This window comes from Bipolaris maydis, assembly GCF_028858645.1.
Source record: "Bipolaris maydis strain C4 unplaced genomic scaffold PSV08scaffold_7, whole genome shotgun sequence".
Lineage (NCBI taxonomy): Eukaryota > Fungi > Ascomycota > Dothideomycetes > Pleosporales > Pleosporaceae > Bipolaris > Bipolaris maydis.
This window is the reverse complement of record NW_027093863.1, coordinates 929,336-955,770: the sequence shown is the minus strand read 5'-3', so window position 1 is coordinate 955,770 and position 26,435 is coordinate 929,336. Positions and strand designations below refer to the sequence as shown.

Here is a 26,435-nt window from a genome sequence, read left to right as displayed (position 1 = left end):
ACATCTTACAGCTTCTATGGGACGTATTGGAGGTGAGAAAAAAAGTGGTCGCCTATAAAAAAGCCCACTTGTCTTGATTCAAGCGTAGTCTTTCGACCCGCAATCTGGCCACAACCACCTCACGTCCTCGAAGAGCGCTGTGCTGGGTATGAAGTAATGGCGTGGCGGATTTGGCCACTCTGGCCGCTCTGGTAAGAGTTGTTTATATCGCTGGGCCTTGTTGCGCGCCATGCAATTGACAGCTGATGGGCTGAGGGGATTGTAGAAGCGGGGGCTGTACTAGCACGTGGGGGCTGCACAAGCGAGTCTCCCATGCATGCGCTGGGCTACTTAGCGCCGTCGCCAGTTTTACATATGTATACTTATCGGCTGACCCAACTTTGATAGCTCTCAAAGTATTCTAACTCCCTGCTCTTTACTACAGCCTTGCCCTGTCAATTCCACTTACATGTTTACGAGATCTCAAATCCAAAAACGCCTGGATGATTCCCTAGGCGCAGTGCCCATTATGGCTGATATCCCCTCCATCGCAACCATACTAGAATACGACCGTAAATCATCCGAAACTGATCTGTTGCACAAAAAAATGTATCGTACATGCTCTGACAATTTTTTGGCAGCTTCAACGGGAACCTGGAGATCACGCCGCTTGGACCTATTGGGTCAGAATGTAACCCTACCAGAAGTGTGCTTCATGTGAGATATGAAAAGACAAAACGGCTTGCGAATGTACGGGACTTGTAAAACTAACATAGGATGTGTTTACAGCTTCCTAAAATCGAGCAACTGGTGGGAGAAAGGCTGCTCGGAGGAAGACCGCAAAAAGATATTATTGCATTTTGATGCGCCGGATATTCTTAGCAGCAAGACATTCGCCAAGCTCAATGGCTACTGCGGTTCTAGGAGCTCTTTTTCGGGAGATGAGGATAAGAGCAAGCTTGATAGTCTCAGTGCGTCTTCCAGTTTGTTCTTTACACATTGACAGATCTACTCACCACTAACATCACAGGCGTGTGGTTCAAAATCCTCACCAAGAGAGTTCTGGAGCAAGAGGAAATGCAAGAATCAGAAGATGGAAAGGACTACAAGTGGTATGAGATGAGTTTTTTCGCGCGGTGGAATAGCTCAAGCGACCGCAGGGTCTTGTGCATCGGTGCATCACCAAAAATGAGTGCTACGCTTGAGACCGTGCTCACAGTGACTTCTTCGCCGCCACCGACCTTTGAGTCGCAAGATCCCCTTGCAATGCTTAAACCCCTGTTCGACGAGGTCATCAAATTATGTGATGATAACACATGGGCCGTGACAAAGAAGGTTCGGGATGTTGAACTTGTATGCTACTTTTTCCCAGTACTACACTGATCATTCAAGCTCACAAAACTAACACCTATTTCCACGACAAGAACAGAAAGAGAAGATGCGAGTTCGATAAACTGCGCAACCTAGCACGACACACAGGGCACATTATAGAAGTCGAACAGGTAGCCATCGAGACGATGGAGCAGCTTCTTTCTCTGCAAGAAAGCAATTTCAAGTTCCTGGATAAACTCACAAAGACATACATGGTGCAAGCGAGGGAATACCTAGCGTTTCAGTTGCAGGCGATGAAGAGCTTGAGATGGCGTGGGCAGTCGACGCATGACCGGCTGGAAGAGGAGATAAACCTGGTAATCTAGGCGATCTGTATCATGTCTTCAGAGCTGACCAGTTGTGGCAGGCCTACAACATGCTTGCGAGTTCAGACAATGCAGTCATGAAATCGATTACCCTTCTCACGATGATATTCTTACCAGCGACCTTCATATCGGTAAGCATTGCAGAAAGGTGGGCACTACTCACCCAAATTAATTACTTACTCATTCTTTAGGCACTCTTTAGCACAACGTTCTTCTCATTCGAAGAGAACGGGTGGCAGTTTTCGCCGATGTTCTGGATCTACTGGGTGATTGTTATTCCTTTGACTATCACTGTAGTTCTGGGCTGGTGGTGGTGGATTGGTGGATCGTATGAGGTTCTCCGGGACCGCTGGCTGCACGCTAGCGATCCTAAAGGTCCTTTGTAGTGATAGTCTATTAGTGGTGGCAATCTCTTTCCCCTGATAATAGAGAACATCACTCGCATGATCCCGGTCGCACTAGGCCGCTATCGCTATTCTATGAATACTCTGTCTCTCTCTTCCTCAAGTAAATGGACAAGCTAGAAATCTCAATGAAAAGATTCGCTTCAGTCCGAAATAGTGCGATACGGACAACACTGTGATCCCACGTAGAAGCTAGACCTAGCTAATAAGTATTTTAGTCTGCTTACTCCTTCTCCTACACTAGCATAGTTAGCTAACGAATCGATTGTCTAACATTATCCAGAAGATAGCTTAGCCATCTATCGCGACCACGACTAACCTTATATTACAAGTAACAAGAAGGATTCTCTCCTTAACAAATAACGAGACGGCCGAAAGCCTAGGGACGTCCACGTCAAAAGGTAATAGATTATCGCGGGGCTTAAGGCCACGTAATGTGCCATCTCGCCAAGGCTAAACTATCTAAGATAGCAGGACGCTAAGAGATGGTAGTGCCATCTCTACCATCTCGCTAAGAAGAGATAGACGAGATAGTAGGACTAGAAGTAATAAGGATATAAGGATAGATAGATTTTATTATTTACTCTCGTTATAGTTAACTTGAATTATACTTTCTTACTAGTTACTTTACTTAATAAGATTATTACTTATTAGTCTATAGCAATATAGATTAAGTTTATTAAACCTTTATTACCTTTCTATCTAAAGCATACTACTCTACTATTTCGCTAGACAACCTTTATAGAACACTAGTATAAAGCTTACTGGCCTTAGTGTGGGACCTGGCAAGAGAAGTATAGATCCAAACCCCGTGTAACACCTTAATCTAGTCCTCTTTGCCTGCAAGAATACCTCCCAAAGATGGCAGCGTCTCGTTGGAAGCAGTTCCAATACCAGCCCCCCGGAACTACAGTCACAAGCACTTATCAGTAGCAACAAATTTTGTAGAACAAGATGCTGATCAACAGCACATCTCGAACATGTAACATCGTTTTCACGTAAACATCCGCATCTCAGTTCTAACATCGTAAATTAGCTTTACTTTATGTTACACTCCAGACGAGCGAGAATACTCGGTATATAGTTATCTCCTTGCTCGTGAGAACTTGATGCCCGCTACAACTCGTGACTGAGACAAACACTTGGTGCAAAAAAGTCCAACCTAGGGTCAAAATGAAAGAAAAAAAGAACCGAAGTAAATTTCCGTTACCTAACTCAGCTTTCAACGACCTACGTACTTCTTCTCGAGAAATCTGAGAGGAATAAAGGTAACTAAAGTGATGACAAGTGTAATTTCATTACCGACATCACCGCCGGTGCTGCCAATCAATTTGGCGACGGGTCCAACAAACCACGTCTGATCCATGCCCATGAACCAACCAATGACGCCCAAACCAAACGATGTACCAGCCGCAAGGCCCAACGGCAATCTGCTCGGGTCATTCCACCCATCGAGGTCGTAATTGTCAAAGTTGGCGCCGCGAAAGAGGAAGTGCTCGGAGAAGAGGATGATAAAGTATGAAGTGCACCAGTATCCGAGAATGCCCAAGAAGTTCTGCAGATACGCATTGAGTTTTTCGCGTCCGCCTAGAGCAAGGCCGAGGATGCAGGCAAAGACAAGGAAGGTCCAGATGAATCGAGGGACCTTTGAGAATGGGCGAGCAAATTGCTGGCAAGAGATAGCAGCGCTGTAAATGCTGATTACAACGGTGTTGATTCCTGAAAGCACAAGCAGGGCAAGGAGGAACTTGGCGAATCCTCGTGGATGGAGGAAAGCTTGGATCAAGAAACCAATACCATCGCTTTCGTAGGTCGCCTTCCATTCTGGCTTGTTGTTGAGCGCAGATGCCACGACAGCGCCAGCGACCATGCCGATGCTAGTCGGAATCGCGATGCCAAAGGTTGTCATGAGAAAGACTTTGACTCGTGAGATGCTGGCAGGATAGTGTACGTAGTAGTCGGAGGCCATGGTGCACCACGAGCAAGAGCTGCCGTAGATGATGGCGATGAGCGTCAGGACGGCGCCAGATTGGTTGATCCCAGACACACTTGCAGGACTAGTGTTGTCGGCATATTTGCCTGCCTCGCCGAAAAATATCATAAAGATGATGAAGAAAACGATCCAAGCATATCGCTCGTAGACGAGGATCGCATTGAGGCCGACAAAGGAGATTACGAGAGCGACTACTGCCAAAATGATAATACCCACGACGAGAGAGAGGTGGCCATCTGCAACAGCGTCCAGGGCTAGACCTGCAGTGATGCAAGCGACTGCAGACCAGCCGATCTGGACGACAGCATTGAGGAAAGCGATAACCTTGGTTGGCCACCAACCGAAGCTATATCGGGAAGCGGAAATTTGTCGGAGACCAGTAATAGCGCCAAAGGTGGCTGCAAATCCAGTGAGAGCACCTCCCATGAGCGAAGCGAAGATGATGATGACAATGGACTGTTTGAGCGATAAACCGAATTCCCAGCCGAGGAAGCCAGTCGCGAAACAGGACGTGTTCATCGTGCCCGAGGCCCAGAGACAGAACATGGTAAGCTGTTCATGGAAGCGGACCGGTTTCTTCTCTTCAGGCAGCTTCCTCTTAATGGCTTCCGATTCGATACCAAGCTTGGCGTCCATGCTTGATTCGATGCTTCGAAGACGAGCGAGGATGCCGCCATCTTGCTTGACGTAGGCATTGTTGTACAGCTCAACACTGGGCGCGCTGGTGCGATCGAGGTTCTTTTCGTCGATATGAGCTTTATGGGCGTACGCACCAGCTTCCTCGTCAGACAAAGACATCTTGGGCAGACCAGTTAGGGTTTCGATGGAGGAACGAGTTGCAACTGCAAATGGGTGAACGGCGGGTTCATATCGCACGTCGGACAGCCGCGTGGCACAAGAAGCGGGGATTTCATGTGGCGACACTTGACGAGTCCGGCCCTCGTACCAGTCCGAATTTGTGCCTCTCCTCCGCGAGGGAACACGCGGCCAAGATATGGACTTGGAAATGATTGGTTGGATGGCAGAAGCTAAGCAAATTCTTATCTACACAAGATAGCTTGGCAAGAAAGCTTAGTTAGCAGAGCAGGTGCTTTTCAACTTGCTCGTGTAAGCGGATCCTCGGTCATCAAGAGTTGGTGCACGAATCTCGAATGAGAATAGTCTTCCTCTCTTGCTAGACTTTGACGATCCCAGCCTCGACAACGGCTGGTCCGAAGAACCACCGAGCTTGGCCGGGCGCAATCTGGGGGCGTTGATAACAGCCAGCGAAAATTAGCGAAATCTCGGCTCAGATGATGCGCCCACAGAATTAGAGCACATTTACACTAAATCTAATTGATTGAGAAAAGATGATAAAGGTTTAAGTATTAGACTAAATCACTAAAACATTGTAACTTCTAGGCATGGAGAAATCGGGCTAGGTTTGAAAATTAATATGGACGCTGAAGGAAGTAAAGTTCTCCAAAAAAACACGTGAGCCTGAGATTAAATTGACAGCTGCTAGATATGAAAGAGGAGGTGTTTGATAATGAGAGCTCTCGACTGCAAAAGGGAGTCAGTCGACTTAAGGACATTGAAACCTAACCCGCTATAAGGTTTCACTCAAGACTTTGCCGAACCTACAAAACAAAAGAACGAACAAATAAATCTCAGATGAAGAGAGCATCTTGATGAACATCCTAGTGTAGACAGGCCTAAGGAAGTCTTTGCGCCGATATAATCACAATGATCGAATGTTAAAAAAGCGCACCCCAAGACTCAGAAACCTCACTCGTGGTTCTTACTACCTAGTAGTACTACAGCGCCCTTCAAGCAGCCAAGTTTTGTTAACCTATTACGCATGCCCTTATCAGTCGATGGGTGCCCCACGTAATAACCCTATCCATCCCTTATCTGACACATATAATATCGAGAACCTGGGTCCATTATGCAAAAAAAAAAGTTCAAAAGGCTCTCTTATCATACGCACACGGATGTAGTTAGTTTGGAATAAAAAAAAAGGTAGTAAAGTAAGTAACAGTAGATAAATCAGAATCGCGATTGTGAAAAAAAAAGAACCCCGCTTTGGGAGTCTTTTGTGAGCATTTGCAACTTACGACGGCAAGCTTTTTATTTCTTTCTTCCGGGAAGCTTTCCGGTAAGCACACACACACACTCTCTCTCTCTCTGTCTTGTTCTCCCAGGCTGGGCTCGCGGTTACCAGTTCGCTGCAAATCCGCTATTATATCAATATCTGGCCATGATGGTTCGCAGTTGTAAAGCGCGTTGAAAAATTGGGCACATTAGTTTTCATGTGTTTCAGCGTGTGTGGCATTGGACGGGATGGATCACGCAGGCCTACCGCTCTCCGCTCTTCATGGTCCGTGTAGTATCGTCGCTGGTGCGCAAGGTATCAGTTACCAGTGGATCTACCAAAAGGTTTGCGCGAGTGCCCACATCGCCTTAGCCTGATCGTCGCAAACTTTAAGCGATGGTAATAACCATTGTGTTAGATTCGCGATCAACATTGTTATGACAAGGATTTAGAGATCTATAGGTAGTTCGCTAGCTTCTATTGTGGGGGAGGCGCTTTTGAGAAGGTGCAAAGGCAGTAACTGAGGCCGCTATGTGATTTAAATCGCATAGAAGAAGGTGGTTTCTAGGCAGAGGGGACCTTAATGGTTGTGGGGTGCGTAGTGATGTGAAGAAGCCGAAGCAGCCGGTACACGCTAAGGCGGCCGAGACACTCCGAAGGCGGTATGGGCAGTGCATTATGACTGAGCGTAATACTCTTATTTTACTTCAATAAAGCTTTGATAAAGGTGTGGCTTATGCAGAGTTTTGGGGGTTCTATCCACCGGATGATATCGTATCGCACGGAGCATCCAAATCTACTACGTTGCTTCTCAAACTAGGATATACATACACAATGGGATTGGAAGTTCTAATCAACAACTAAGGGCTTAGTCAAAACCAAATTGTTTTTATCTTACCGTATTTACATAGAAGTTTAACGTACCAGCTGCGAAGGTTAGGTGTTCTATGCTGAGTTGTGTATGTCCTTATCTCACTGGATCTTTTTGCTCTGCAAACCTAGTGCTTACTACGTACTACTCTTCCTGAGACGTTGTGACGCGTCTTCCCAGCAATTGTCAGCGGCTCCCCTTCATGTACTGTGTATGACACTCAAATGTAATCAATATGTTTCTGTAAATTGCTTCTGGGTTGGTGGATAAATCCTCGCGTCGCTCTCAAATAGAGTTCACGCAAACTCGTACTCGGTAAATAATAAATGAAGATTTCCAGTCATAACCTACATAAACAACCAAAGCCCTACACATTCTAACCCATCCACAGCAGCATTTACTCTATCATTTTTCCACGTTCATCATGAAGCCTATTGTCTTCCTCGCAGCTCTTCTATCCACCGCTATTGCGGCTAGTATCCCAGGTATAACTCCCACTCGTTCTTATCAACTACATCGCTAACTGTTTCCAAAGCTGAGCGTAGAAACTCTGACATTCTCGAACGAACACCAACATGCAATACCGGTAAGGACACCTAAACGTTGGAGGAAACCGAAGAACAGGCACCTACTAACATAAATGTAGCTAATAATCTTTGCTATTTCGGCTGTTGTGCAAACTGCGGTTGTTACGATGGTATATGTCAATGGCAAGTCATTTTTAGGGCTGAGAAAATTGGCTTATCCTTTATGTTTCTAACAAATATCAATAGCTAAACATTGTTCAATCTTCATGAGATTGTCGCTGCAATGACGCGAGCGCTGTAGGCTTGGCTCGGCTCTTCCCTTCACCCATGGTACCTCCATGTACATATTATTTTGTCTGTTATCTTCTCTAAAACACATACTCTTTGCTGTTTTTCAATTATCGGCCAAATATACATTCCTGAAAGTCATTTTGAGTTTTTGAGTCTAAATTGTGCGGCCATGACATCTACATGGGTTAGCTGAGATTCAATTGGATTTACATAAAGGACTTGCATCCTCTCAAAGAAATCATCGCTGTCATGGTCCAATGTTTTTAGCATGGTTTAACGACAAAGCACAGTTCGCCGGGATGGTTTCCTGCACCTTTGATCATCTTACCTTTCTGAGCTCCCGTTGAATCATTAAGCTATGATCCTTTTTTCGAAATCGGGTAAGTTTAGAAGACCACAATCTCCTCTCAAAGGATTAGTTGCAGCCTGCAGACGTCGCCAATGTCCTTATTTCCTTCCATGATTTCCCGCTTCGCTCAGTGTTGACTTGGAAACTTGAACAAGTGATTGTGAGAGTGTGCAACGCTGCGACCTTTTTCACACAGATAGAGGCACTTGGCGTGAGCCGTGTAGATGGAAGAGAGCATCTTCCAACCCGGCCAAAGTCAGCAAGTGCACTCAAACAAGGTCATGGTAGTAGAGGTCCAACAGCCTCAGAGAAGCACGGGAACCAACGGATTGCGTGATCAACTGGACTACAACTCAGTCAATGTATTGGCCACTAGCAATGCGATGTGATTCAACTTCTGATAGGGTGGCGAAGCGTAGCTCATACATAATTCGGACAATTAAAATTTCTGGCAAAGTCAAGCCATTCACGTAGCATGAGCGCAACATGATGCGATAGGTACGGATGGGTATCATCACATAGAACCTGCCACCCTGTTGACAAAAACACAGGGACTGCACGCGCAGACCAGATCTCACCCAAAATCTGCCCAAATCAATAAGCTGTTCAAACCTCCTTACTTTGAAGTCCTCAAACTCTGCCACGACATGATAGATTTTCCGGAAGTTCATAGCAATATCTTCCGTAGATGTTGAATTTTAGGATAAAATCCAAAGTTTATTGAAAACACATATCGAAGGGGTGCATCTGTTGATGGAGGCAATTCTAAGACGCTGTATTTTGTCAACAGGGTGCCTGTCATCACATCTTAGCGTCTGGTGGCTGGTCTTGGCGCGATGCCAACCACGTGATCTTCGCCCCGCGACGATCATGACCTGATGACATGGGCGTGGCCTTCAACCTCGTCATCCCCCGTCAAGGAGAGAATCCTTTGTGTTACTTGTAACACTACGCTATCAGCACCAACTTTGCGCAGCAGAAAAAACAATTAGACCACAAGGCAGATATATGCAATCTGAGTCTCTAGTAATTATTCACAACTCTATTAGATCTTAAATCCAAAAAACATCTCGCGATACTATTAATTGTACGCGTCTCTACAGCCTCAAGTTGCTCGCCGGGATTTCGTTAGTGCGCATGCATTGAGTGACGGCGTGCACTGTCTGCCAAGGCATGACAAGCCTGCGCTCATTATTTTTAAGCGCCGAGTTCCCACTTTTAAGGTTCGTAGAGTTCATATCCCTACGAGCATTCCGTTTGTCCTAATACTTCAGTCGAAAGTCTGTAGGCGTTGAAGCTCAGGTGCCAGGAGTAGCCGTTTTTTAGCAACACATGTTGCGGCAGCTCACGCCACGATGCCGCAGCTTGGATCCGGAAAGTCGAGGCGAGGGTGTCTACAATGTAAGCAGAGGCGCGTGAAATGCGATGAAGTTGTCCCCTGCGGCGCTTGTCGCCGACGGAACGAGCAATGCAGCTTCCTTGCGCCAAACTTACGAGCTGGAAGCTCCGACACTGCGATAGATCTGTCGATACCTTCTAACACTGAAGAGTGGGCTAATGACCTGTACGTGTGACGACCCTAATCTCTCACAAGAAATGCGAATATTTACATTGCTACTCAGGGAGTTGATGTATCACTATGCAACGACAATATATAACGTTATAGGCGTACGAGAGAATGTACTCCACCTCTGGCGAGACTATATACCCAAACAAGCCATCAAGCATCCCTTTCTCATGCACGGCCTCTTGGCTCTCGCAGCTCTTCACCTGGCATACCTCCGACCAGACCTGTCCTCGCAGTACTTGCGAACATTCAACAAACATCAAGCTGTCGTGCTTGAAAAGTTTCGTTCAATCTTGTCATCGTCTGTCGAACCCACACACGCAGATGCTCTCTTTGCGCTCGCTGCAACGTTGTCTGTTTCGTCCATGGCACGGACTTGTACTAGAATAGGCGCTGCAGCACTCAACGTGGATACAATTGCTGAGCTTTTCATCTTGACGCGGGGTGTGAAGAACATCATTGATCTGACCTACAGTCAAAGCACAACAGGTCCAATGTCCCCTCTTTTGGAGAGGCAACGCTGCCCTGAAGCCATAGAAATCATTCTGCCGCCCAGCGTCTCTGCTCGTTTTGAGGCAATTGAGCAATTTGTAGTCATGTCTGGGATGGATCAAAACGCAATTCAGCACTGTCAAACCGCTTTGACTGAACTGCATGAGATCTATCGAAACATAGCGTACATTTCAGCCACGGAAAACGTCGAGCTAGGCATCATTTCTCGATGGCAAGTGAAGGTACCTATGGATTATGTGGGACTAGTTCAAGCGCGCAATCCACCAGCTCTCATCATCTTAGCACACTATGCAGCTGCGATGACGGTGGTCCACACAGCGTGGTATACGCAAGATTGGGCAGAGTACGCCCTGCGTACTATTGATCAGACGTTGGACAGTACAATGCATCACTGGATTCGTTGGCCGATGGAACAAGTGCATGACCGGTTGGGTGACTTGTGTATCCCATCCGCTCGCTGAGAAGCAAAAATCTCAATTTTTTGACTATCTTCTGAGGAATCTAGCCGAGTGAACCTGGTTTGCCGCTCACATGGGTATAGAGCTTAGTTCCTCCTTCCATTAGGATATGCGCAATAAGTTCACTATGCCCTATGGTGTAGGCTTGCACTTCAAGCACAAGTATGTGGGGCTGTACTCTTCTCAGAATATCGAAGACTCGTGCTCAGCCAAAGTATTGAAGTCCGTGAGTGAAACTGTCCTTGAGGTTATCGGTGTTGATGTATTGCACCCTTCACCTCACTGACTCGGTGGGCTGACCTCTTATTATTGTTCAGGGGAGGGAGGGGGAGTTAACAGCCAATATTCAGGTGAGCGAGAGCAGCGTTGCCTCTTGTACGTCTACGAAAAGAACTGGATTCGCTTCTGTGGTCTTACTATTCTGCGGTGTCTTTTCGTATCACGGTTAGCGAGCATTTGGCGTCAAACCGGTATCATGTCTGAGTCCATTTAACCATAAGTTTGAACGTGATTGGAAATTCTCATATTGCCAATGAAGTTGGCGTTTAATAATTGCACGACGAGCTAACGACGGTTCGGCGCTAGATGTCAAAGTCGATACAACTCGGGCGGAAACTAGGAAACAATACGAATGACTAATCCGTCTAAGTGTAGTGGGTTGGATGCAATTGAGCGCTGCAGGTACTTGAAAATAATCTCACGCATGCCTGAGACGTAGCATTATGAGATGTTTCGGTGCAGTCGGCGAGACTTTTTTTCATGTTACAGTAATGCTTGTAAAAGGGCACCCGTGTTGCCACGCACGATAGCCGAGATGCTGCTGAATCAATAGAACTATTGCCGTCATTGCCCAGCCAAAAAGCTCTGTTGATACCGGTCGATTCGGACCCATACATTGTTTTAGCTTTCCTACTCTCGACGTTTTGTTGCAATTTTAAATCCTTCGTTTCTGACGCCATGACGTCATATTCGCCTAGAAGAAGATACATGAATGATTGTTCCTTGTAGTGCTCAATCACCGGAAATGCGACACACTTTGCCAAGGTCCCCCATCTGAATGATGATGCTATTATCCGGTGTAAAGCACGACCATTGCTTTGCTTTCTGCTCTTCTTCTTCTTCTTCTTCTTCTCTCTATTGGCCGGCTCCCATGAAGACACAAAAATTGGCGCTGAGGATCCATGTTGGTTACCGATAGGTACGATGGCTAGGGCTGAAAGCTAACCTCGGTCTTGGCACTAAAGCGGTGTATCTTCAAGTACTAGGCCGGCTCCTTTGCTGGGTAAGCAAGCTAGTGCGTTCTAATTCGTCAGACAATCTTATCTTATTACTACACAACTAGGCGGATTGACTTCTCAATTCTGAAATTAGGTCTGCATAGCCTCCGCCTGTACTCGGTCTCGGTACGAGAATCCTGAGCTCAGGCTCTCGCAACTGAAGAAGATGAAGATGAACCTGTGGCTGTAAAAGCGCAATTACGTAGATTCTGGCACTGTCCACGAAGATCTGACTTAGCATGTGGAGATATAAGTATATGCACCATAAATATCCGGCCGTATGCCATATAACCAACACTCCATTCAACTCACCACAAAGACCTCTTGTAATCTCTTAGCAGCTCTTAGCAACTATTACCGAGTAAAATTTTCAGAAGCGTTCATGATGCTGTTCCGAAACAGTGCGGCTGTTGGGTTGCTATCGCTGCTACTCGATAATGTGAATGCACAAGCACCTACTGTTCGTAACAATACTCAAATCATCACCGGAATCAAACCGGCAAGTAATCCCTCCATCTTATATGTATCTATCTCTTATCTTCTTCCAGTGCGATGCCCTTATTTCGGCGAACTTATCTCACATCGTGCACTTCCCATCTTCCCCTTCCTACCCGAGCCTCGTTGAAAACTCTTGGACCAAGGAAACACAGAGAAGCCCTTACTGCTTCGCTGTCCCGAATACCCCCACCGAAGTTTCTCAAACTCTGCTCGCCCTCCAGTCGGCCGGTAACGGCACCGGCGACTGGCATATAGCTATTCGTAGCGGCGGACACGGATCTGATAGCCAGAATAGCATTACTGATGGCGTGATACTCGATTTGAGTCATCTAAACGCTACGACCTATGACGCTGCTACCAAGGTCGCGAGCGTTGGAACAGGGGCGCGGTGGGGTAACGTATATTCAGATTTACAAAAGCAAGGAGTTAGCGTTACAGGCGGCAGACAGAGCATAGTGGGTGTTGGTGGGCTCATACTTGGTGGTGGCGTCGGATGGACCACACCGCGAACTGGATTTGCCTGCGACAACGTGGTCAATTTCGAGGTAGTGCTGGCCAGCGGTGAGGTTGTTAACGCGAATGCGTCTGCCCACTCTGATCTGTGGCGTGCGCTGAAAGGGGGAAGCTCCAATTTTGGAGTCGTAACCAGGTTTGACATCAACACATTCCCGGCTAGCAATATCACGATTGAAAGACGAACCACAGGGCCTGAGTATACGGACCAGTTTATGGCCGCAATCATTGATTTCACAAATCTGGATCAGTCGTTTGACGAAAACGCAATGGTTTGGGTCATATCCTACTTCCCTGGAGTCGGCCTTACCATGACAGCAACCGAAGTTAATACCGTCAATAATGCGAATACCACATCATTCGACAAATTTCACGACATTCCTTTGATTTCTACAACTGGTAAAAAGTCGTACACCCTGCCGGATGCTGCCGCAATCGACGCTCCTGAGTTGGGCAAGAACCCGGATGCCGTGTAAGTAAATTCTGACTGCGCGAATGTGACCTTGACAGCTGAAAATATAATTTTAGAAACGTTGGAGCTGGAGCCGTCACGATTGCTAACGATCCACGGGTTTTACGCTACTGTTTCGAACAGCATATTGAGCTCATCGCTAGCCTCAACGCTACTGTTGGAAAAAATTTTAGTACGATAATCGAGATGCAACCACTCCCTACGTACTTTTCAGACATTAGTGTACAGAAAGGAGGCAACATGCTTGGACTTGAACAAGACGGTCGCAACAAGCTTTACTTCGCTATGGCTGTCATTTTAACGACCCCAGAAACTATCAAGCTGAAACCACAGGTGTTCCAAATACTGTCAGCAACTGTTCAAAAAGTTATAACATACGCAAAGACAGTTCAAGCAAGCGAGGAATTTATCTATCTGCCTTATGCAAAGGCAGGCCAAGATCCGCTTGGGAGCTATTGCTCTAACAACGTCCACTATATGAAAGAAGTCTCAAAGCATTACGACCCAGAGCGCTTTTTCCAGCGGATGGTGCCTGGTGTTTTCAAGATTGATAGAGTTGATTGATAGAAATCTTCGGGTTACAGGTTCTGAAAATCTTGAGAGATTAAGGAACAATATGGGACTTCCTCAGAGGTATCATGGGTTAATTTGGTTATTATCGTTGTCAGATTTGAAGATGTTTTGTAGAATTGTGGTTTTCATGATTGTACTCAGACTTTTACCCTCATTTAGTTTGACCAGCTATAGATTCTTCAAGTACACCACTCAAAGCATGATGATGAGTTGGGTATGTATTCCAAAATTCTCAGGCCGCGCAACAATGTCGTATCGGTCAGAAGTTTTCCCTTATGCCTTGCAAGCTCATATTGGGCAAGGTGGGGAGGAAGCATGGAAAATTTGTTATAGCCTAGGCAGGAAAAAGAGCGAGCTGCGTGTGATGGAGCTAAAGAGTTGCTATCCCGTGAAAATGTCGCAATGCTCCAAGGTGTCACCAAGCGTTATATGGGTCCACCTCAGCATGATCTCTGGAAACCACGAGTAGGGAACAAACATATTGACATGTTCAGCACAGCCATGATTGCACAGGAAGTCAATGTGCCCATCGTCCAGTCTCGTCAACAGCTGTCGAAAGTTTCTGTGACAAGTATGGTCCGGACCCTGGCCAACGCTCACAGCGGTTGAAGGCGACACGAATGACAAAATCATCAGCGAGCGATGAAAAAATTGATGAATAACGCTCCGTCATTGATTCCAGAGAAGGAATCACAAGTGGTGATTTCAGCCGTCCAGCTATTCGCGACACACCTCCAGATGCACGCGAAGTAATCAACATTTATGATTCAGAGGAGGAGGAAGATGACACTAGTGGCGATGTTGTAATCCTATCGAGCCTGATAGGGATAGACGCATTATCTGATTAGAGCAATAGCCACCTAACTATGAAGGCATTGCTTGAGTGAGAAATTATGACAACGCAAAGAAACTTCGACCTGCAAGCAGCTTATCATAGCAAAGAGTAGAGAAAACAAGCAAATGAGTAAAGAACAGCCAACATAATGAGGCAAGAGATGCGCTGATGGGTTTCCAGTCTTTTGTCCTTACAGCTGTTGTGATGCATTAAATAGCCCTGTGATTGTGTCACAGAGCATCCGACTGATCATGTCCGCGTTTTCCATTGTTATGATGTGAGTGTTGGCACTAACCACAAGTTTCAGCCTGCCGTTTTGCGGATGAGACATTACAGTTAAGATATCAGACACCATATGAGGGTTTTGAAACCATTTAAGTCGCCCGGTTGTACCTGGGAAGTCGATCGTTGGGTTCTCGTCAATGTTTTGGTGCTGAATCACTGAGTCGAACATTGTGCCGGCTGGCCAGTCTGTACAGCTTTGAGCTATGTCCTTGAACCCCATGGAATCCGATTCTCCAAGTGACGTGTATTGATCTTGAATAGAACATGCGAGTTCGGTCAATGTCTTGGATGGCAGAACTTGCGCGCGAACTGGAATGACGTTTACGCAAGGTCCAACAATCTCTGAAATGTAGGGGACATTAGAGTTCCGGCCAGCCACTATGGATGCGTATGTGACATCTTCTTCCCCAGTGATGTGTGAAAGTATCATTGCCCAAGCAGCACTGACAACCGAAGCTGTCGTCAAGTTCTTGGGAAGCTTCGGCATGTTGATGATTCTTACAACGTTTATCCCACTTTGATCGTTACTTTCTGGCACGCGAGGACAGAGCAACGAAGTAATTTTGATCATATTCGAGCCTTGAAGCAGCCTGCGCCAGTACAGCTCCGAAGCGGGACGTTGACTCTGTGCATACGCCAAAAAGGTTGAAAAAGGGTATGAAGGACCAAGAGGCTTTCTATTGTAGATACACGAAAGCGTGTCCAAAATCTTGGGGAGACAGACTCCATCGTATTGTGCATGGGAAAGGCGAATGATTAAACGATGCTCCCCGTCAGCACTCTTGATAAACATGAAGGATGTTGGTAGTTCCGTCGGAGATGATTGTGCAATGTCATGCGTACAGATAACATCTGATGCTTTCTCCAGCGGTTTGGAAAGTTCAAACTCGGAAAATCGGAGACCAGGGCTGCGAAGGACGACCTGCCAGAGGTTGCCTTCGAGATAGACGAACTTTGTCCGGAGCATTGAAAAATGTTGAACCAGAGTAGAGCAAGCATCTTTGAGACGAGGAATATCGACTTCATAGCCCATATCCAGGAAAAGATAGTTGAAGGCTAGAGGTCGAGATCTGATACCTCTAGAAATTACAACGTGTTGCATGTGTGTCGCTGGAAGTATGTCGGAGACCTCGGTGCTACACAAACTCTCATCGCTCTTCAATAGCTCGGAGAGAAGGTGATCTTGTCTTGTTGAGGATAATAAAGAGAAGGGACTGGGATTTACCAGAGCTGGTTGTTGCTCTGGATGTGCAAGATGAACAACAGACGACAGCTTTGGATTGCGAAGGAGGTCCGCAACATTCAGTAGAATAGACTGTTTTTTAGCTTCGCCGACGAGCTTCATGGCGGTAATAGAGTCACCGCCTAGGCGGAAGAAGCTGTCATCTAAGCCGATGCTGCCCGCCTCAATGCCTAGCACTTTTGCCCATAGATGCTGCATCGTTAATTCAGCCTGTGTTGTAGGCTGCCGCTTTGGACCTTTACTACGCGTACGCATCTCCACTAGCTGTTGAGCCGAGAATGAGGCCCCAATCTCCCGCAATCGTCTCCGATCAGTCTTTCTGGATGCTGTCATAGGCATCTGTGCAACAGAGAAGAATACTGTAGGTACCATATACTCTGGTAGTCTCTCAGTCAGTCTCTTGTCTACTCCATCTGGGAGGACAAATTGTGCTGTCGAGTCGTTTCTGGTAGTGTTGCCTATGAGCTCAGCATGCTGAGTGTTGCTTTGGAGATGTAAGAAAGCTGCTAGCAGTGGCTGGCTTCCTTGTCCCGATGGTTGGATAGCCTCGACTGCTAGCTGTTTGACTCCAGGTATACATTCGTATAGACAGTGTTCGATCTCACCCAACTCAATCCGTTGCCCACGTATCTTGACCTGGTTATCTTTTCGTCCAATATATGTCAAGGTGCCATCTGAGTTGTTGTAGTGAACTAGGTCGCCTGTCTTGTATAACTTTCCTGGTCGGCCTGGATAGTTTTTGCACCCTTCTAGTAGCCAGATGGGATCATGTACAAACACGGAGTTAGTCATCTCTTCATCCTCAAGGTATCCACGTGCAAGGATTGGGCCTTCAACCAAGAGCTCCCCAACACACCCTAACGGTACTAGCATGTTGTGATTTTCAGGATGTACAATCCAGCTTGTCGAAGCAACCGATTTTCCAATCGTACCTGAGTTATAGTCTTCCTTCTTCGCATGACAGGTACAGATGATACAGCATTCTGAAGGCCCATATCCGTTTATCATCTGCACAGAATGTGGCCATCGATTCCAATCTGCTGGGGTGACCTGCTCTCCTACGAGAACCAATGTTTTGAGAGATGGAATGGATTTTGGATCCAGTAGCCGCGCAACTGAAGAAGTTAACATCGCCCAGTTAACGTCCATCTTATTCATAGCTTCTGCTAAACCATCTCGCCGTTCGCTCTCAGACGGTACACATAGACATCCACCATGCACGAGTGTGGTAACAATCTCCGCCATAGAAGCGTCGAATGTGTAAGTTGAAAATTGAAGAACGCGGGTGTTATGCGACATGCCAAATGCTCTTCCGTGACCTAAACAACTCGTTGAAAGCGCCTTGTGTTCTAAAATGATACCTTTAGGCACACCAGTACTTCCTGAGGTGAAGATAATGTACGCTGTGTTGTGTGGCTGTACCCTGCTTCCGTCTATTTCGCTGGATGGCAAGCGACTAATGAGGGCCTCGCTGACTGCAACAACATTGCCAGCTAAGTCCAAGTCTTTCCACATTGTTGCATGTTGTACTGATGTAAGCACAACCTTGGCGTCTCTCTGCTTGAATGTCTGCTTGAGAATCATCTTGTGTCGGCTGGTTGGGTGATCTGGATCTAGCGCCACAAACGCTCCACCAGCTTTGAGTACTGCTAGCATGGCTACGACTGTCCAGATAGACTTTTCGAAGCATAGCGGCACTATGTCTTCAACTCCCACTCCTAGATTAACAAGATAACCTGCGAGCTGGGTTGACTGCCTAGCTAGCTCGCTGTAGGTCATCTCACCATCCCATGCGCAAATAGCGAGCGCAGAGGGCCGCGCCTTTGCCTGTTCCGCAAATAGCTCGTGCACACATCGACTGGTCGCCGCTGGTACCGTCTGGTTCCATGTCCACAGCTGCTCCCTATCTTCGGGCGTCGTAGTGTCAATCTCAGCAACCTTTGTGCCAGCATCGGCTGCGGTAAGCTGCTGTATGACAAAGCTAAGCTGATGTAGCATCTTTTCCATCCGCCAATGGTTAATTACTCTCGCATCGAAGCTGGCCGTGAATCGCAACCCCTTTTCAGTAGGCGTACACTGAACCATAAGCGCATATGTAGTGAAGCCCTGTAGCCCTGATACACTCTCCCATATCCCAAACTCATTATTGACCTCTAGTTCGTCTCCAGTCGGCTGAACGACCAGTAATGTCTGGAAGCCGCAAGCATGCTGTGCATCCAGGCCTAGTTTTGCAATCTGTTGCAAGCCTGTCTGTTCATACGGGATCATGTCAGTTGCCTGCTTCTGTACTAATCCAAGAAACCTTTGCACGCTCCATTCTTTACTATCTATGCGTATTCGCACGGGCACTGTTGCGATGGTCGGGCCAATTATATCTTCGATGCCAGCCACAGGTGCGTTGCGGCCATTTACTGTAGCACCAAATACCACGTCATCTAAGCCAGTATACTGGCTAATAAGGATAGCCCAGGCCGCGCGGATAGTAGCGGAAAGTGTCGCGTCAGATGTCATCCTAGGAAAAGATGGGCATTGATACTCCACAATCGCGTCTGCAATTGGTGGTTGCACGCCAGGGACAAGTGGCGGAAAAGGCGTAGTAGCCGTGCAGCCGCCTAGTGCAGCCTTCCAGTACGTTGCGGTAGCATCCTGGTCTTGCTTGCTCAGGTACTTGATGAAGGAGTTGAAGCCAGGCTGTTTCCTCAAAACTCCACCATCGTAGATTGTTCTGACCGCGCTCACGATGCGAGGAACCGACCAGCCATCGTACAAAGCGTGATGGATCGTCCATACAAACCAGCGCTTCTTTGTTTGCTGATCGCGGACCAGCGCAAAATGTACGAGCGGCTGCCCAAGCTCTATAGGTGATGATTGACTTTGATCCAGGTATGTTGCTAGGTTGTTTGCCACAACCCACTCTGGTTTCTCTGCCAAGACAGCTTGTAAGAGGCCCAGTGTGCTGTGTTGCAATATCCTTGTACGCAAAACTAGTAGAGATTGAGTAACCTCTTCCCACGCAGCGCGGAAAGCATCCTCGTTTGCATCCGCCCGCAGCTCCAGCACGCACTGCATGGTGTAGTCGCCAGCGTGCTTCAATGTCAATGACAACATACCCTCCTGCAATGGCGAGCATGGATAAACATCCTCAATAAGGTTTGGATCTATATTGCAGACAGCTGCTACCTCTTTGCATACTTGCTCTGGGTCTACGCTAGGATCCAGCAGAGAGAATGGAGCAATGTCGCTACCAAGGATAGGAGCACATTGGTTAGCCCGAGCTGCCATCTCTGCAAGCTTGGGATACTGGAAGATGTTCGCGACTGTGGTCCCCACTTGTTTCTCACGAGCCACGGCTACCAACTTCATAGCGGTGATGGAGTCGCCACCTAGGCGGAAAAAGCTATCGTCCAGGCCGATGCGGCTCGTCTCGATGCCCAGAACCTGTGCCCATAGCTGCTGCATCGTCCGTTCGGCCTGCGTCCTTGGCTGCCGCTTCGTGCCTTGAGTGCCTCTTGTTTTGAGTTGTGCTTTCTGAGTGAGCGCCTTCCGGTCCACTTTGCCACTCGCGTTGATTGGGAGCTTTTCGAGGACATGAATAGACTTCGGGACCATGTATTCAGGGAGTTGGAGCCGCACGGTTTCTTCCAGTTGATATCGCACTTCTTTGACAAACCGCCGGTGCAACGGTCTGTTACTAAATGTGTGTTGTGGTCGATCCGCGTGGTCGCTAGGGAACTCAAACAGCGCTCGAGATGGTTTATCATCAGGCTGACAAGAGTAGAATATGCAGTCTAACCCCCCGCGCTGAGAGTACTGTCTGCTCCAGCTGATCTCCACACGGCAGCCAGCCTCTTCAGCTATATCCATTAGATCCGTAGCAGACAGACACGGTGTTTGGTCGGCCTGTTGGCGAACTGAAGAAATCCATTCTCTCTGGACTGGCGTTTGGCTGTCCAGGGAGCTTAGAAGGCATCGACTAAAGATGGTCTTGCTGTGTGGAATATTGCTGACGGCTACAGTGTGCGCGCTAGAGAGATTTTCTAGTCGCTGCAAAAGAGATGAACGATTCAGTTTTTGTGTCTCGAAATCAATCCACTCGCTTTCAGCGACACGTCGCACCTCTTTGCACAGTGCCCTTCCGTACTTGGTGTGAACAATTGCAGTGTAACGGTAGCAGCTTAGCTCGTTAGTTGCCTTCATCTTCTTAGGCTGGATCTCTACTTGTTCAACAAGGCCAGGTAGACGACTTGGTAGAGAAGTAAAAAACCCAGGATCGACTAGCAGCTCGCGCTCAACCTGCTCCATGTCTTCCATTATACGCAGGATGTCTTCTTTCCCCGCCCCATCACCCGCAATCTGCAGCGCTCTCATCGCCAGGAACTCTCGGTGCAGCGCATGAGATCGGATGTCACCAAAGAATAGCATCTTTATACCTTCAATATGGAGTAAATCTTCTACTACACGGAATAGATATTCTTGGCTCGGGAAGTACTGCACGACCGAGTTTAGAATAGCTAGGTCGGCCGTAAGAGGCCGTTCTATGCGATTAGTGTCCGTTGCTGTGGCCTGGTACATGCGCACCTTGTTTTTGAACGAAGGGATACACCTAGCTGTCTCCATGATGAAGCTGACGGCCTTTTCAGACGGATCGAGTCCCACGTAGCCCTGCAAGCTGTCCCTGAGATTGAAGAGAATCATCCCAGTACCTGAGCCGATCTCTAGGATGTGCCTTGGCTCGCCATTAGTAATTGCAAAGATGGCACGAATGGTTTCATCTAGCCACTCGTTCATCTCAGCCTTGTCAATGTCGCTCCCATCGTACATGGATGTCCAGCCAACGAAGTCTCTTCCAACAGTCTCAGGTTTGATGCCGTCGATTAGAGCGTAAGTCTCGGAATCGAAGCGCTCTTCCCATGCGTTGACATGCTGTAGCTGGCGGCTGTCTTCAATCGGATCCTCGGTCATCGTAGCTTCTTGCTTAAGCGTGACGTAGCCAAAAATCGCGTGGTCGCTTTGGTCCTTCTGTGCCAACACCACCGCGGCATCGCGCACGCATCTGTGGCTACAAAGGACGCTTTCGATTTCGCCAAGCTCAATGCGGTGGCCTCGGATCTTAACCTGCCCATCCATGCGGCCAAAGAATTCAAGTTGTCCGTCCATGGGTCGCTGCCGTACATAGTCGCCAGTCCGGTAGGCTCGTATTGTAGTGCCGCTAATAGTAACCACAATGAAGCGATCGATGTCCTGCCTAGAATCTGTGTATCCCCGTGCAAGACCGTCTCCAGTTACTACTAGCTCGCCGATAACGCCAAGTGGCACAAGCTGCTGCTTAGAATCCATAACATAGGCGCCCGAGCTGCTGATGGCTCTACCGATAGGCACACCATTTACAAACTTCTCGTTTTCGGTCAAAATATACAACGTGCTCATGACCGAGTTCTCAGTCGGACCATATGCGTTAGCTACCTTACCTTTCACCAAGCTCTGTGCTGCCAACATATCTCCTGGGTCAGCTCGATCTCCAGCTACAAGTAGCACGTCAAGTGCGCCAATCGTGCGCGGGGATGCGGCTAGAGAGAGTTTGAGGAGAGCAGGGGTGAAAAAGGCGATCCGAATACTATGTCGAGTAAAGACTTCGAGTAAGGCATCCTGATCTAGCACAGTATTGGCATCGATGCAGACAAGAGTACCGCCATTTAGAAGACATGTGTATATCTCCCATGACGATCCGTCGAACGCAAGGTTTGCCATGTGCGCTGTAGCTTTGGTTGACTGGAAATCTGTGATGCGATCATGTTGCGCCATGCGCACAATGCCGCGGTGCTCTACCATGACCCCTTTGGGCCGGCCAGTGGAGCCTGAGGTAAAGATAATGTAAGCAATACTGTTGGCGGAGGGTCCTAGACTGTGATTGCCTTCCAAAGTACCCCGGACAAGACTGTTGTCAGTGGCCCCGTTTAGCATGTCGGCGATGCGTACGAACTCGACATTTTCTGATGTAAGAACAGGAATCTCAACATCCATGCCAACTAGTACGAGTCTCTGCCCTTGGAAAGATGATAATATAGACTCCGTACGCTCTGCTGGTGATTTCGCATCCAAAGGCACGTAGGCTAATCCTGCTTTTAAAATGCCGAGAAAGGCCACGATCGTCTCACAGCTTCGGAGTGCAAGAACACCTATCGCAGTTTCAGGAGTTAGTGCCCTTGTTGTGAGCGCTTGAGCGAGTCTGTCTGACTGGATATCCAACTGGTCGTAGGTCATCTCTCCACGTGTATCCTTAATCGCGACCTTGGAAGACCACGCAGCAGCTTGCTCGCGGAAGACGTCGACGATGTTTGACGCTCGAGTGCCAGGCTTGTCGTCTACTTGGAGCAGCTTCATCTGGTCGAGCTGAGCGTATGTCTTGTTAGTCATAAGCTGCGTCGATGCAATCTTTGTCTCAGGTCTGGCAAGACATTGGTCGAGCAAAGTCTCAAAAACAGATCCTAGGCACGCTATCGTCTCCGGAACAAACAGGTCTTCTGAAAAGTATATGTAGCCCTGTAGGCCGCTTCTTTCTTGGAAGAAGTGGAATTCGAGATCGAATCGCGAAGTAGTGGCAACGTCTATGATATTGGTGTCGACACCCTCTAGCGTAAGCTTACCCAGGTCTTTCTGCGTGTGAAGCGCGAAGGCGACTTGTGCGAGGGGGTTACGAGAGATATCTCTATCTCTTTGAAGCGTAGAGACAACACTCTCAAAAGGCACGTCTTGGTTAGCAAGCGAAGCCACTACCGTGTTATAGACCTGCTGTACGAGTTCTTTAAATGTTTCGTCGTCCTCAACTTTAATTCGAATGCACTGCATATTTACAAAGAATCCTATCATGTCTTTAAGTTCCCATTGGTCTCGGTTGGCATTAGGAGTGCCAATTGTTGCATCTTCTTGGCCAGTAAGACGATAGTGTGCAGCGCGGAAAGTGGCAAGTAGTACGACAAACGGAGTCACTTCATGTGTTCTACAGAACCGCCGCAGTTTGCTGCAAACCTGACCGTCAATTCTGATCTTGTGCACACCCGCCTTGCCAGACAGGGTCATTGGTCGAGGCTTGTCGCACAAAAACTCTGCTGGGCGGCTTGATTGCAGTTCGGCTACCCAATATTCAAGCTGTTTCTGATATCCTTGCATCTGCTCTGGCATTCTTTGCCAGGCTGAAAAATCGCGGTACTGGACTGGTAGAGGCGATAGCCGCGAGATCAGGTTCTCGCCACGGACAGCAGCAGCGTAGAGCACAGCCAGCTCTTTCTTCAGAACATCCAATGACCAGCCGTCAGAGACGATGTGATGCATTACAATGGATAACACGTGTTCCTGTTCGTTCAGTCGGTAGATGCGCACTCTCCATCCTGGCTCGTTTTGCAGACAGAAAGATGTTGTCTGGTCTTCCTGCAATGCATCTAGGAGATGGTGTTTGTCATTTGAAGGGACTTCAATGACAGTAACGTCTTTTTCGTCAGAGAATTGATGAACGAGCTGTACGCCTGTACCATTGTGAGTAGAAAAGGTCGTCCGCAGCGTTTCATGTCGATGTTCTATTGTCCGCAGTGCAGCCTTGAGTGCATCAAGTTGAAGAGGGCCATTGATGCGTAGTGCAATTGGCACAAGATACCAGTGCAGACCCGGGTGTAGCGCCTCCAGGAACCATAGCCGATTCTGAGCAAAGGACTGGGCGACTGGCCCAGAATATTCGCCTCTTGTGATGGCACTGAGGCCAGTCGAGAGGTGATGCATGGTCTGGTTGGCTAGATGGCCTAACCGTGGAGCGTGGAAAATGTCATAGACTGTTAGATTGAGACCGAGGTGGCGTGCTTCGGCGACGAGCCTCATGGCGCTGATCGAGTCACCTCCTAGGCGGAAAAAGCTGTCATCCAGGCCGATACGGCTCGCCTCAATGCCTAGCACCTGTGCCCATAGCTGCTGCATTGTCCGTTCCACCTGTGTCTCTGCAGGTCGCCTACTAATGCCTCGGCTGCTCGTACGCATCTCTGCTAGCTGCTGGATTGAGAGCGATGCCCCAATTTCCCGCAGTTGTCGCCGGTTGACCTTGGTAGATGTTGTCATCGGAAGTTTTGCTATCGCAAAGTACACTTCAGGAACCATATGGCTTGGCAATCGCTGAACCAACTCTATGTCAGTGTCGTCCATACGGGCCAATCGCATGGCGGGATTGCTTCCGAATGATTCGCTGACATGATAAGTGCCACATGTTTCTTCATCCAGCTCCAGGAAAACTGCTACCATAGCCTTATCCGTGTCACCCGCTGGTGAGATTACTTCAACTGCCATCTGTTTAACCTCAGGCATGCATTCATGCAGGTGATATTCAATCTCGCTAAGCTCAACGCGCTGACCCCTGACTTTAACCTGACTGTCTTTACGGCCTATATACATCAGATTGCCATCTGTGTTATAGTAGACTAGGTCGCCCGTCTTGTAAAGCCTTCCTTGTCGACCAGCAGAGGTTTTAGTGCCATTCAATAGCCAGGAGGGGTTGTTAATAAAGGCAGCCTCTGTCTTCACTACGTCGTTGAGATATCCACGCGCTTGGATCGGTCCCTCAACTAGCAATTCGCCGATCGCACCAAGGGGGACGAGCTTGTTACAGTCGTCTGGATCGACGACCCAGCTGACTGAAGCAATAGGTTTACCAATGATTCCTGGCTTGTAACCTTGAGCACCATTAGTATACGAAGTACACCAGACTGCACACTCTGTGGGACCATATGCATTGATTTGCTCAACGCTATCCCCCCATCTTTCCCAATCAACAGCATTTACTCGTTCTCCTCCAAGAACAAGTGTTCTTAGGGATGGGGTTTTTTGAGGATCTAGTAGGCGTGCAACAGTTGGGGTAAGCTGTGCCCAGTTTACATTCATGGTGTTGATTGCCTCTGGTAGAGCATTCTGCCGATCGTCTTCAGAAGGGATACAGATGCAACTGCCGTGTAATAGCGGTGTGATAATCTCAGCTATACACGCATCAAACGTGTAGGTGGCGAATTGAAGGGCTCGGGTATCTGGTTTGAGCCCAATTGCCTTCCCATGGCTTAGACAGCTTGTAGAGACTGCACGATGTTCCAAAACAACACCCTTTGGGATTCCAGTGCTTCCGGACGTGAACATAATATAGGCAGTATTACTTGGGTTGACTGTAGCCTCTTTCATGTTTTCGGTAGATGACAGCTGACTGACGAAGGCCTCACCAATCGGAACAACATGGCGAGCTGGGTCCGGCCACAACATCGCATGTTGCACCGATGTGAGGACTAATTTAGCCTCTGTCTGCTTGAAGATCTCCTCGTGTCGACTGGCTGGATGATCAGGATCTAGTGGCACAAAAGCCCCGCCAGCTTTGAGTACTGCTAGTATAGCTACGATCGTCCACATAGACTTTTCGAAGCATAGCGGCACTATATCTTCGGGTTTAACTTCTAGGTTGTGGATAAGATGATTTGCTAGTTGGCTAGATAGCCTGTCTAGCTCGTCGTAAGTCATTTCGCCATCCCATGCGCAAAGAGCTGGAGCAGTAGGCCGTGCCTTTGCTTGTTCTGCAAACAGCTCATGCACACATCGATCCACTGCTGCTGGCAAGATCTTTTCGTTTATTGCCCATATCTTCTCAAGATCCTGGGCGCTGAGGTTTGATAGTTCTTCTTGGCAATCTCCCATCACGCGATAGGTTACTGTGACTTGTCAGAGCGTTATTCCTTGTGTTGATGCTGTTGGTAATATACATACAATAGTTTGATAGATACGAATATGAGGTCTTACTATTGTTGAAATTCTTACCAGGTTTAGCTGATTACTTATGTACTCGTTCTTAGGTGTATCAGCTAGGTTGCTCTGTCTATAACAGAATTCCTCCGAGGATTGATTAGTTAGATGTCAAGGATTTGTCAGTGTGTACTGCTGTTGCAGCCGCGTCAGCGTTGGTCTACCAGCATGCGCTATTGGATATCCCAATAAGCTGTGCTCTT

The 26,435-nt window shown here is 47.8% G+C and overlaps 6 protein-coding genes across 6 annotated transcripts; 4 read left to right on the top strand and 2 right to left on the bottom strand.

Annotated features, from left to right (window-relative positions):
- Positions 1–508: 508 nt before the first annotated feature.
- Positions 509–2,184, top strand: PSV08DRAFT_409848 (uncharacterized protein; the record flags this gene model as incomplete). Its single annotated transcript, XM_014227131.1, has 7 exons — positions 509–551; positions 621–696; positions 769–962; positions 1,010–1,332; positions 1,404–1,667; positions 1,718–1,807; positions 1,868–2,184. The coding sequence occupies 7 exons, from the start codon at positions 509–511 to the stop codon at positions 2,060–2,062; spliced, it is 1,185 nt and encodes a 394-aa protein (XP_014082606.1). The 3' UTR covers positions 2,063–2,184.
- Positions 2,185–3,092: 908 nt separating this feature from the next.
- PSV08DRAFT_202820 (permease for cytosine/purines, uracil, thiamine, allantoin-domain-containing protein) lies at positions 3,093–5,739 on the bottom strand (the record flags this gene model as incomplete). Its single annotated transcript, XM_014227133.1, has 2 exons — positions 3,093–4,915; positions 5,697–5,739. 2 exons carry the CDS (start codon positions 5,737–5,739, stop codon positions 3,303–3,305), a joined length of 1,656 nt encoding a protein of 551 aa, XP_014082608.1. The 3' UTR covers positions 3,093–3,302.
- Positions 5,740–9,540: 3,801 nt separating this feature from the next.
- Positions 9,541–10,726, top strand: PSV08DRAFT_401966 (uncharacterized protein; the record flags this gene model as incomplete). The annotated part of the gene is made up of 2 exons (XM_014227134.1): positions 9,541–9,749; positions 9,808–10,726. 2 exons carry the CDS (start codon positions 9,541–9,543, stop codon positions 10,724–10,726), a joined length of 1,128 nt encoding a protein of 375 aa, XP_014082609.1.
- Positions 10,727–12,521: 1,795 nt separating this feature from the next.
- Positions 12,522–14,047, top strand: PSV08DRAFT_180640 (uncharacterized protein; the record flags this gene model as incomplete). The annotated part of the gene is made up of 2 exons (XM_014227136.1): positions 12,522–13,459; positions 13,540–14,047. The coding sequence occupies 2 exons, from the start codon at positions 12,522–12,524 to the stop codon at positions 14,045–14,047; spliced, it is 1,446 nt and encodes a 481-aa protein (XP_014082611.1).
- Positions 14,048–14,458: 411 nt separating this feature from the next.
- On the top strand, positions 14,459–14,904 carry PSV08DRAFT_351631 (uncharacterized protein; the record flags this gene model as incomplete). Its single annotated transcript, XM_014227137.2, has 2 exons — positions 14,459–14,627; positions 14,744–14,904. 2 exons carry the CDS (start codon positions 14,459–14,461, stop codon positions 14,902–14,904), a joined length of 330 nt encoding a protein of 109 aa, XP_014082612.1.
- Positions 14,905–15,081: 177 nt separating this feature from the next.
- Positions 15,082–26,127, bottom strand: PSV08DRAFT_247497 (uncharacterized protein; the record flags this gene model as incomplete). The annotated part of the gene is made up of 1 exon (XM_014227138.1): positions 15,082–26,127. The coding sequence occupies one exon, from the start codon at positions 26,125–26,127 to the stop codon at positions 15,082–15,084; it is 11,046 nt and encodes a 3,681-aa protein (XP_014082613.1).
- Positions 26,128–26,435: the final 308 nt, after the last annotated feature.